The sequence below is a fragment of the Gouania willdenowi genome, chromosome 7 (assembly GCF_900634775.1).
Source record: "Gouania willdenowi chromosome 7, fGouWil2.1, whole genome shotgun sequence".
Lineage (NCBI taxonomy): Eukaryota > Metazoa > Chordata > Actinopteri > Blenniiformes > Gobiesocidae > Gouania > Gouania willdenowi.
In genome coordinates, this window is record NC_041050.1 from 25,519,348 (window position 1) to 25,532,218 (window position 12,871).

General features: G+C 40.0%; 1 protein-coding gene across 3 annotated transcripts in view; it reads left to right on the plus strand.

Annotated features, from left to right (window-relative positions):
• Positions 1-12,871, plus strand: part of lamb2l (laminin, beta 2-like) — a 56,218-nt gene that overhangs the window by 18,362 nt on the left and 24,985 nt on the right. For all 3 annotated transcript variants that reach the window (XM_028453010.1, XM_028453012.1, XM_028453011.1), the window contains exons 3-12: positions 5,487-5,656; positions 8,327-8,462; positions 10,106-10,179; positions 10,495-10,683; positions 10,928-10,991; positions 11,096-11,298; positions 11,374-11,494; positions 11,578-11,766; positions 11,838-12,017; positions 12,099-12,211. In XM_028453010.1, coding sequence (XP_028308811.1) covers positions 5,487-5,656; positions 8,327-8,462; positions 10,106-10,179; positions 10,495-10,683; positions 10,928-10,991; positions 11,096-11,298; positions 11,374-11,494; positions 11,578-11,766; positions 11,838-12,017; positions 12,099-12,211 — 1,439 coding nt within the window. The remainder of the gene's footprint in view (positions 1-5,486; positions 5,657-8,326; positions 8,463-10,105; positions 10,180-10,494; positions 10,684-10,927; positions 10,992-11,095; positions 11,299-11,373; positions 11,495-11,577; positions 11,767-11,837; positions 12,018-12,098; positions 12,212-12,871) is intronic.

Below are 12,871 nucleotides of genomic sequence, written 5' to 3' on the forward strand. Positions count from 1 at the left end.
GGTGTTAAACGAGGCAAGGTTTATCAGAAAAGCTCATTGGAGTTTTAAACCAGGAGAATCCCGGTTATTTGGGGAATGTGCTGTAAATGACAGCCCATGACAGCAGAGTTGGGTCTTTCTTGTGATGGAGAGGCCACACACACACACACACACACACACACACACACACACACACACACACACACACACACACAGTGAAAAGCTTGGTTTCAGAGGTTAGGGCTTGTAAAGGTCGACATGTGACTCTGTGTTAATAAGTCTGAGCTGGTGACAACGCCTACATCCCAAACACGGCTGTGAAAAGACATCTAGCACTGCGCTCTTTGTCCTCTTTTTGAAACTTTTACACAAACTTGGACCTGAGTGTAAATGGGTCATTCCTGTTTGAAACCTCCCATTGTGTCTAAATGAAAGCAGCTCTTTGAAGAAGAATGCTACATCATCCATGCGCAGCTACGAAGATTCACTGCTGGTTGCAGTTGATGCCAAAGCTGCCTCCTCCACTTCCTCTGGTTATCGTCTGATTAACTGAAACATAGAGAAGTTTGAACAGAGAGGAAAGCTGTAGCTCTTAGGGAAGGGAAGCGATTAGCTGGATTGTTCTTTGCTTGTAGTTGCTAACTAGGGAATGTGGGTCAGTCTGTGCGTTGATGATTAACTAGGTTGTGTTCATGTATTGTGTGTGAAGTGAAGACTGTAAAATGTCATTCAGATGAGGTAAAGCCTGACTCAGGTGCAGGGCCATGTTTAGTTGTTTTAGGGCCAAAGGCAAACCCAGTGGGGGCCTCCACATCTGTGTACTGCAGCATGCAGGTTCACCCTGCAGATTGTTGTATCTTGTGTGACAAACAAAGAAGACACAACAAAATAATTTTCTGCCTGTTCCCTTTGAGTTCGTCCACCTTTTCTTACTTTTTTCCTTAAGGCTGGGATACACTGTGCGATATTTTCAATCATTGTACTCAGCTCCAGCTCAAACTGTGCAACTCATGTGCAGAGCCCGAATGTGCGCAGCTCACGATGCATGTTCTCACACAATGCGGGAGCTGGTTGTGAGGTGTTCATCGCTTCTCGTGACCCCTTGTATACTACACGATGCACGACACACGATTTAGCTGAGACTCAAAATGGGCCAAAAATCACACAGTGTACAGTATGCCTGCCTTTATGTTTCTATGTGTGAAAATCTCAACGTTTTTTTTAATTTACCATTTTGACCACTTTATTACACAGCATCACTCGTGCATCCTTCTCGACTGACAATAGGGAGTTTAAGGGTGAATTTTGTGACCACTTCACACGCCGGAAATGAATCTCTGCCGTTGCCATCAACTAAAAAGTAACTAAACCTCCAAATCACTTTTTTTCTGCTGAAAACAAATGCATTTGGATTGTTGTGCTGTCGATTGATCCTAGTCAACCTCTGGACAATTTAGTCAAGCTGTTTCAATTTGACATATTTTGTTATTAAAATGTAAGAGTGACTGCCCTCTATGAATTTAAACCCTGTTAGCACCATTAGCACCGCCCCTCCTATAAAATCCCCTATCGACTCTGCAATCTGTAATTTGGAAAGATGAAGAAGACCCACCCCTTGAGGAGCAGTGGGCAGCCTTGGTGTGGAGCCTGGGGAGCAGTTGGGGGTTAAGGGACTTGCTCAACATCCCACAGTGATGGCCCACTTGAGATTTGAACCGGCGATCCTCCAATTACAAGCATTAGCATATCATAGCTTGTTCTAGATTTATAGACTGGGTGTGTCTTAACTGCTCTAGGAGCCAATCAATCGTAATCAATATTTTTTTTTTAATTCCCAACCTAGATGCATGTCAGATAAAATCTCAGGGTTTAGTGACTGTTAAAGCAAGTTACTGTTGCTGTGCATGCACCACGTATATAAACAGTGTGAACTGTCTCAATCCTGTCAAAACGTCATTTAAATGGACCAGAGAGGAGTTACTCTTTTACTATATACCTTAAATACCTATGAAGCTGGATGAATATCTCTGGGCCTATCTCTCCATTTGGAGGCTTCATTTAACCAAACATTGACAATCAGAGAGCAGCTGTACTACGAGATGGTTACATACCTGTCAAGTATCCCGTTTTGGCCGGGAAACTCCTGTATTTTACCCCTCTTTCCCGCCATCTTCGCATATTATTATTTTCCCGTAAATATTCTGTATTTTAATGTAATAATAATTAAAAGATGCCTTACTAAACTGAACGCCGTCACTAGCCTCGCGTGAGCTACCACCTGAAATGGCGTGAGTGGCAGTTCTTGCGAGATTAGTGCCGACAGCGGCAACAAACCCGGAAACAACTCAGAAAAGAGATGATGAATGAAGACGTTCTGGTGAAAAAAAACCAAAGAACTGGTGTAAATACGTTGTAAAATGTGACACAGAGTTTACGTTCCTAAAGAGCATCAGGATGGGACACAGTTACACGTTCTGTTAGATTAATAACTGAGATTATAGCGTTTACCACAGCAGAAGAAACAACGTAAATCAGCATGAAAAATCAGCCAATCACAAGCTCCACAAATATACACTGCTTTAAAAAGTGTTAAAGGATGTAAAGTCTGTAATAAATGTGTCTAATAAGTCATTAGTGAATACCAGAGAACCACATGAATGAGCATGAAAAATTAAAATAAATTATGTAATGAAAATAAAATGTAAATGTCTAACTTAAAGACAAGCAATGTGAAATTAACAGTAAATATGCAACGTGTTGATTTGTATATAAACTGTAAGTATATTAAATAAACACATGTGCTTCATATACACATTAATGTTTTCATTTAGGCTGTTTTATAATTTATGAATTAGGGCTGGGCGATATATCGAGAGAGGCGAAATAGAAAACTATAATATTTCATATATCATATGAAACAAAACACTAGTTTTAGGAGTTGCTGCTTTCACTTCTCAGAATAACATGTAAAGCTCAGTTAGATGGATTTCTGAATGCACATATTGTGCAGCTGTTTGTTAATGAATGAGCCTGTGTGGCATTTTGCAGCAAATTTAACCCAGAATTGTCTTTCTGGTCAGACTTTATTTGAGAAAGTTATTTAGATTTATATCGTATATCACCATTTTGAGAAAATATATTGACATATGAGTTTTGGTCCAGATCACCAGCCCTAGTAGGAATGTTCACAGCATTTCAATGTTAATAAAGGTCGATCTACCAGATTCTAATCACATACTTGTATTTAGTAAGGGGTTGACAAGTGGGTATTTTAGATTTCTTGTACATCTATCTTAAATTATAAGGAATACTGCAGCTTGGTTGGGTGGGTGGAATGGCTCGTAGTGGGCGCCAGAAAATTTCCTTTATTTTCAAATCCAAACCTTGACAGGTCAGTGAGTGCTGGACGCTCCATCAGTGGACAAATGTAGGTCAGTCAATCAGATGGAAATCTATAGGCCTACCTGCCATATAGTGTGTCATTGGGTAAATTAAGGGATTGCATCAATTCCTGAATATTCTTGCACGTCTCAATCCGCGCACAAACCAGGATCTTCTAAGAATCATCAGGACAAAAGAACTGATTGGTAAGGAGGGGGGGCTTTTCAGAATCAGAAATCTTCTATTTGCCAGCTGCAGTTTTTAGGACAGTACAAGGAATTTGACTATTAAAGTAAATTAAATTAAATTAAATTAAATTAATGGAGGTGGTGATCGTGTGTGTGTGTGTGTGTGTGTGTGGGGGGGGACTCCTTATGTAACTTTTAGGAAGAGCCTCCAGCAGTCTCATCTCATGTCATGTTAAACTGTCACTGGTAATCTTGACATTTGTGCATTTGAAATTGCTCCTCCAACCTCCAGAGGAAATGGTTGGAGGTCTTTGGAACCACACGTGTCCAAAGTTCTTCTTTGATCCACAGTCTGCACGTGCAGAGTGAGAGGGTGAGGTTAAAGCCATAACTCGGACACCTGGAATTCCATAATAAGTAACATTTTCTCCTCTGTCCTGCATTCCTGCCATAACCTTGAATTCAGGAGAGTGACGCCTCAGGCAGTGCGTGTGTATGTGTGTGTTTACCTGCGCACAGCTTTCATTGCCATGTGCTCTCTTCTGTAATAACACTGTCAAACCAGCTGTTTTACACACCCTCTATAAAGCTGTGAAATGCTTTGTGTCTCATCCACTGAAGCTTTCAGTGACCACACAGGTTTATCCTCAAAGCAGCCGTGATATGAGCTGAGATGTAAGATGTCTGATAGAATGGAGGGAAAAAAACACCTTTGAAACAAACTGAATCATTTTATTCCCTGTGTGCTGTTCATATTTTTGTTCTATAATTAGTTTGACGAATCCACAGCATAAGTACTGAACTTTTGTCCACGTCATCCTTTTTTAATTAATTAGTAATCAGAATTGATTGGTGCAACAATAAATAAAAAATAAATAAATATGGAGAAAAAAAACATGGGGACAAGTACAAGAATAAAAGTGCAGTAGCAAATAATAATAATAATAATAAAATATAAATAAAGAGTGTCAAAGAAAAAGCAAGAATGAAGACAGAAAATTGACTACTGTTAATGCGTAGATTTCTGAGATTATACAATTTTGATTTATCGGAGAATAGGGACACTGATCAGTTTCACTTTATTGAGGCACAGACCTTGTCTGTGGCTCTGATGCTGCGATCATACAGCTCAGCCTACATCATAAGGTGGAAAATACTTGTATTTTATATGGCCTGTATTATCTTACAGGACTGAGGCCCTCTGCATCGCCAATAGCATATATGAATACTTAAATGAATTATTTAATGTATCACTCTGTCAGCTGACTAATGTAGGTCAGTCCATCAGATAAAAATCTATATGTTTCCTATAGAATGTCATCAAGTAAATGAAAGGATTGCATCAATGCCTAAATATACTCTCTCCTGTCAGCGTCATGTCAGACCCACACAGCGACATGTTCACAGAATAATCCACCTTTTAATGGACAGGTCGTTTTCCAAGAACACTGATTGGTCAGGAGGCGGAGCTTTATGCTTTATCAGAAGTTATCCTAGCACTTAACCTGATCCTGACCAGGTTAGCCGTTCAGTGTTAGTTACCATGGTGATTTACCCCAGTAAGAAGTTACTCAGGGTCGTAGTACAGCACACACAGAATAAAGTGCGATAAGAAGAAATCCATCTTCGTAGTACAGGCCCTTTGTATCTATGATTCGTGTCTTTGTGTTGTCTATGTTGATTCTTTAACAGATTTGTATCTTAGTCTGTGTTTACCTAAAGTCAGCTTGGATTGACTCCAGCAGACAACACACACAAGTGGTAGAAAAGATAAGGAAGTGTTTGTTGGTTTTCTTTTGTCCTGAACAAAAAAAGTGTATTAAACTGAGTTTGGAGTAACTGCACAGTTTCTTTAACGTCACTCTTCAAGCTGATGCCTTTGTCAAACATCTGCTAGATCTTTGATTTCCATGGTTCTCTTCTTTCCTTCTCTTCTAGCTCTCAGTGTGTTTGGGCAGGATCTGCCATCAAGTCCCCACGGCTGCACTGAGGGAAGCTGCTATCCTGCAACAGGAAACCTCTTGATTGGACGGGCTGTCAACCTCAGTGCCACCTCCACATGTGGACTGGATGGGCCCGATCAGTACTGCATCGTCAGCCATCTGCAGGTCTGAGAAAAACTGAACAAACACAAATTACACCAGGTACACAGACTTATCCATAGATTGAACCAAGCTAGTCGGGCTTGATTTTACTCGCGCAAGGTCCAGACTTATCTCACATTGGCCGCAAACAGAAACAGCGACAACCGTTTCATACATAATCTAATGTTCACGCTTTATATTTTCACGATGAATTTCAGCTTCGTCTTTTTTTGTCAGTAATTTTTCATGCATTGCAACACAATTTTCTCATATTTTTTGTGCTGCACGACAAAAATTTGTATAGAGCTGCTGGAGACAAATAATAAATTGCACGAAATAACTTCCAATTGAAATACAGGAGCTTGGAAGTCGTGTCTCACAGCACGAAAGGAACGCAGAAATTGTGTTGCCACGCATGAAAATAGAAAATTTCTGTGATAACGTGTTGGAGTTGTGGACTTTTTTGCTCATTTGTTCTTTTAACTGAAATTCCACTCCATTGCTTCTGATGTTTTTCAATGTAGAAGAAGATCAAACTGACCTATATACAGTATACTGTATATATTAGTGATCGACCGATTCATCGGCCGGCCGATTTTTGTGTGTTTCACGTGTATCGACATCAGCCAATGCGCGCTGCTGCATTCGCCGATCTGCTTTATATACAGAGCGGCTGCCATTGGCTGCTCCGTGTTGCTGGAGACAGAGGCTGCAGAGCCCCTCCCCCCACTAGTAGAGCATGAAGGAAGCTCTTCAACCCCAACGGCAAGTTTTAAACGTTCAAAGGATTTTTTAACTGTTTAACTTAGCTAACATTGTTCCGTGGTTCTGTGTTGCTGTCGCAGTTGTATTTAGCGAGCAGCTGGCTGGAGGTTTGGTGTGTTTCTCTCTTACTCCCTCTTTGCTTCTCACTCAGTGGGATACAAACATTACAACGATATGTGAGCGCTGCGCTGAGAAGGAGAGTTTTAAAACTTTGAGAAGCAGTTTACTACTTGTTTGAATATTTATTCCTGTTAATGTTGTTGCATTTTAGATCAGAAACTTGAACAGTTTGTTGCTTAATGCGCATCTGACATCACGTTTTTTTCCTCTGCTAATTTATGTTCTGGGGCTGTGATGGAATGGACTAATATTCATGGTTTCTTTTTGTGTTTAATACTATAACTATATATATATATATATATATATATATATATATATATATATATATATATATATATATATATATATATATATATATATATATATATATTTATTTATACTCAAATAAAATATATCTTCAGTCAGGCCAACTTTTGTCAAAGCTATTTTCAGGACAGAGACAAACAGTTCTCTTTCATAATATTTCATGAGATGTCTCACTCTATTTTTTACTTGTTCTTGTTCTACATCACCTGTTTTTATTATTTGTTACATTTTTTTTACTTGGTGTCGTTCTACCTCACCTTTGTTAATATAAATAAATGTTTTTTTTTTGTTTTTTTTTAAATTGAGACTTGTACCATTTGTTATCGTCTTTGTGTAATTTTTATGATGTAAATTGAGGGAGCAAAATTAGTATCGGCTCAAGAAAATCGGCTAAGGCTGATTTACACTTCATATGGATGCATTTCTAATGCTTTATAAGGAATAATAAAGCATTAGAAATGCATCCATATGAAGTGTAAATCCCAGCTGTAGCAGCTAGCTTCCGTCTGCCCTGATGTTAACTTCCATCACACTCCACACTTTGCAGTCGCCTCACAACCCTAGTAGTATTTCTGTGCATCTGCATGTTTGTGCCTGCCCCGCCGTTGCCTCAGGGCACAGGTATTTACCAGGTCAGCTTCCAGGTGAACATGACTGATTTTTGTTAGGTTGTTTAAAGCAAACCTTTCACAATAAGAAACAATGGGACTGTGAGGACTTGTTTGACTTCCCAGGTCTGTCAGTGGATAACTTAGAGGCCCCACAAAGTATTGTATCTGAGCTTCGAACGCACAAACCTTACTTGATTTTAGAGAAAAATGTATATTGATAAAATACAATAATTCAAGTCACATGACCTTTTGACAACAAACTGATTATTCGTGATGAGTAATAAGCAAACTTCTGAGCAGCGATTTCAATCCTCGACATTTGTTTGTGAGTAAATTATCCTGTTTTTTCGGAAGAAACACCCATCCCCCTCAGTTGATAAATAAACAAACACACACAGGGTAAATTGTATGTATACAGTAGTCACATGCTCCCTCGCTGCCACATTTCAGCACGTCTACCTTCTTCTTAACTTATCAGATTTGTCACCCCTGACAACAACCTAATTACCAAATGGTGCAGTGGAATTTAGCAAAGCTTTGTGCCAACCTTCTCCCCCTCCTCCCTGTCACAGAGATGGGCAACTTTTAACACAGCAGAGGCCACAGAAATGTGATTTTCTAGTGTCATAGGGCCACATTATCAACATTTATGTCAACATTTAAAATGATGACCAATCTGAGAATTAACACAGTAAACACCACAGTTTGGTGGGTTTTTTCCCATCAATGTTTTGGTGTTAATTTGGGTACTTTCTGCAACATTTTATATTTTTTGATGATTTTGTATGTTTTTTGTGTATTACTAGACTGAGGGCCACCAGTTGCTCCACGCAGACCTATTCCACTGATGTGTCACACTTTAGTAATGCCCTCATTCATTCTGCCTCTACAGGAGTCTGACAAGTGTTTCGAGTGTAACTCCCAGCATCCCTATGACCCGTACCACCACAGAAACAGTCACCGCATTGAAAACGTCATCTACCTCATGGAGCCCAACGGAGACAGCACCTGGTGGCAGTCGGTGAACGGTGGGTCTCTTCAACGCACAGGAAGTGCGAGCTGTGCTGACAGCTTACTTTGAATGGAGCTTAGCACAGGTTTTAGTGCTAGAAGCCACAACAGCACAGACAGCAGACATTCTGTCGGCTCATTATAACCTCTCTCTATCATCAGAGATCAAGTATTTATATCCCCGCAGTCTCAGTACTACCGTCATTATAAACACCTCCTTCTTTAACATAATCTCTAACTTTCTACCTTGCACTCTTCTGCAAGTTAAATCACATCTCCATCTTTGTTTTCTAGGTTCGGTACAGCTTAATCAAACTTTATAGTAAAAACAGGCAACTTTCATCAGGGCAGGGGCCACAAAAATGTGATTTTCAGATACAAGGGTCACATTATCAACATTGATGTCAGCATTTAGAATAACAGCAAATTTGAGCAGGAAAGAACAAAGGATTTGTTTGTTTTTGTTGGTTTCTGTGTTTTTCTATCTTTTTTGTTGTTGTTTTGTGTGTTTTTGAAATAATTTTGTCTATTTTTGTTATAATTAGGTCCCGAGCACAATGGTAACTGTAATTGTAATGCACCTTGTTTTATTATTATTATTATTATTATTATTATTCTTACAAAAAAGTGATCGCATTTTTGAGGACCTAAACACGTTAAAAAATTTGAACGCATATAAGGACTGGCAAAAAATGTGATATTTTGGGGGAATTGGACATGTGAATGGCCAAATGACTCAATGGCACCCAAATGCATGTGGCCCGTTCATCGCTGCTTGTAGCTTTAATTTTGTATGTTTTTTCTGTCATTCTCTATATTTTGTTATGTTTATGTCTTTGTCAATTTTTGTGTTTTTGTTGTTGTTTTGTCTATTCCTCAGGTATTTATTTGGAGTCATCTTGTGTGTTTTTGGAGTCATTTTGTGTATTTTCTGTAATTTTGTATGGGGTTTAATTTTGTGTATTTTTGCTTTTTGTGTATTTTTTATGTTTTTTGTGTATTTTTCTGTCATTTTGTGTATTTTACATGTTGCTTTTTGGGTTTTTAAAATCATTTTACATATTTTTTGTTGTAATTGTGTATATTTTTCTATTATTCTGTAATTTTTTTGTTGTTTTGTGGGTTATGAGTCATTGTGTGTGTTTTTGCTGTCGTTTTGTACATTTTTCAGTTTTTTATTTGTCATTTTATGTGTTTTTTGAGTCACTTTGTGTATTTTTCTGTAATTTTGTCTGGGTTTTTTTTAAATCATTTAGTATATTTTTGCTTTTTTACTGTATTCTTTTTGCATTTTGTGTATGTTTGATGCCTTTTGTACATTTTTCCGTAATCCTGTATGTTTTTTGTTGTTTTGTGGGTTATTTTGTATGTTTTGCTGTCTTCTTTCTACATTTTCTTAGTTTTTTTTTTCATTTTTTAGTCATCTTGTGTTTTAGAGTCATTTTATGTATTTAGCTTTTTTGTATTTTGGGGTTTTTTGTGTATTATTTTGTTTTTTTGTGGGTTTACTTTGTGTGCTGCGCAAAATTAGACCAAGTGCCGCATGTGGCTCCTGGGCCGCCAGTTGTCCATTTCTGCTTCAAACAAAGTTGAGAAAATCCTTTCCCTAAACAGAAGCCTGTGTGTGTTTTACCATGACTGACAGACATTTCCTCTACAGGGGAGGAGAATGTCAGCATTCGAATGAACCTGGAGGCTGAATTCCACTTCACACATCTAATCATGAAGTTTAAGGTAGGCACCTGAGCATTCTTTGTGTCTGCAGGGGCCCTAGTGTGTGCTGGAAAGGAAGGAGCGTATGTGCTTTAACATGTCGAGGGGCGTGCCTGTCACAGCTTTTGTTTATTATGTACACTCCGAAATCTGCAGCTTACATTCCATCTGAATACAACCATTGTCTGATAACAAAGCCGACGCTGAAGGGTCACGTTCAGGTTGAGCAGTGTTATCTCCAAGAAAATATGATTCCTTTCCGGCTTAACTTCAGTCCATCGCCCTCAATATAACAGGTGGAGAAACGTAACCAGCCCTCTGCTTTCTGTTTCTCAGACATTCCGACCAGCAGCCATGATCATTGAACGCTCGGCTGATTTTGGACGCACATGGCGCCCCTACCGCTACTTCTCCTCCAACTGTTCCAGAACTTTCCCCACCATCCCTGCCAGTGGCCTCCATCACATTAATGACATAATCTGTGAGGAACGTTACTCTGACATCGAACCCTCCACCAACGGAGAGGTGAGAAGCACGACAGCCCAGCGAGCAGTTAAAAAATGGTTTTGAATAATTGAAGAAATAAAATTAAAATAGATAATAAATAAATTATATAAAAATAGATAATATCCTTCTATCCATTTTCTTTCTTGCTTGCTGCTTTTTTTCAGGGTCGCTGTAAAATAGATAATAAATGAATAAATATTCAAAAAACAAGGTATTAATGTACACTGAATATCTGTACCTGATTATTTCTTCTTCTCTCAAGGTGATCTACAAAGTTTTGGATCCTGCTATTGACGTAAAAGACCCGTACAGTTTGGACATTCAAGGTCAGTGGAGTCTGTTTATGCTTATGTGATTTGTAACATTCACATTGTCTGTCTACTGATAACAAGAGCCGCAGCATGTCAGTCAAGGTTTTCTTTTTTCACAGAACTTCTGCGGATCACCAACCTGCGTATCAACTTCACAAAGCTGAACACTCTGGGGGACGATCTGCTGGACCGCCGCTCCGACGTCTTACAGAAATATTACTATGCCATCTATGAGCTGGTGGTCCGGGGAAGCTGCTTCTGCTACGGCCACGCCTCAGAGTGCGCCCCGGTCCCTGGGGTGGATGCCCAGGACAGTGGAATGGTGAGTCGGAGGATGGTTAGTACCAAGTGTCAGCAAACAGGTCTGTTGATGTTTGCCTTTGTTCTGATTCTGCAGATTCATGGGAGATGTGTCTGCAAACATAACACTGAGGGCTTGAACTGTGAGCACTGCCGTGACTTCCACCACGACCTACCGTGGAGACCAGCAGAGGCAGAAAACCCTCACACCTGCAGAGGTTGGGACGAGAATTTTGCTCGCTTTTCTTTCTTGTTTTGTTGAACAAACCTTCATAGCTTTTGTCTTTTTTTCCTCTCCCAGAATGTAACTGTAATGGCCACTCCTCCCAGTGTCACTTTGACATGGCGGTGTATTTGGCAACGGGCAACGTCAGTGGAGGAGTGTGTGACCACTGTCTGCACAACACCATGGGCCGCAACTGTGAGCTGTGCAAACCCTTTTACTACCAGGATCCCAACCGAGACATCCGGGACCCCCAAGTTTGTGTGGGTGAGTGAGCCGTGATGGTTTCAGAACGCAGCCCAGTCCTCGTTCAACCGTATGTGACCTTTCACCTCCAGCCTGTGACTGTGACCCTGTGGGCTCGTTGGAGGGAGGAGTGTGCGACAGCCACACTGACCTGGATATGGGCATGATCTCAGGCCAGTGTCGCTGCAAAATCAACGTGCGAGGTCTGCGCTGCGACGACTGTAAACACGGATACTACGGACTCAGCCAGAGCGACCCGCTCGGCTGCCAACGTACGGCTGCTACTCAACCACAACTGCACTCTTGACCTTTGACCCGAGGCCCCTGAACACTGATCTTTGTTTCCTCCCCAGCATGTAACTGTGACCCCCGCGGCATCATTATGATGGCAGCTCCCTGTGATCAGATCAGTGGGGACTGCTCCTGTAAGAGATACGTTGTTGGCCGCTACTGCAACCAGTGTCTGGTAAGTGTTTTACAGCACACACTATGGGGCTGATTCACGAAGATCTGAAATAATGGGTAGTAAACCAGGTGCGTCCCTAAATCCTTTGGTGGTGCTGTTTCTTCACCTGTTCTGGGGAATTCACTAAGATTGCAGTGCAAATAGGTGCACTTGTAGACATGGTTGAGACCGCCGTATTTAAATGAACATTTTGCTTCTTCAACGTGGAGAGGTGAGTGCACAGAAGCACAAAATGACATTTGAAGAATTTAAATTGGAGGCAGGTGGACTTCTCTGTCTGCTGCACAAACATTTAATAACATAGAAAACAAAACAAAAAACAAATAAAAGTGTTGTTTAATCAACTTTAAAGGGGATATATCATGCTAAATCCACTTTTTTAGCCCTTAAATGCATTTTGTTGTATATTTAGAGTGTTTAGAAGTACAGAAAAGTTCAAATTAATCTCTTCAGGTGCTCCGTTGATATCTTTATATTCTGTTTTGGTCATATTTTTCAATCTGTTTCGATTTTGTCAAAATGTTCAGTTGTTGGATGTAGTAACCCACACACTTCATTACACCGTTTCCCAGCATCAGAACCTTTTCGAAGTGCCTGGTTGGGTTTTATTTTTCACGGAAATGTACCCACATCTGTGGGTAAGGTCATTTTTGTGTGCAC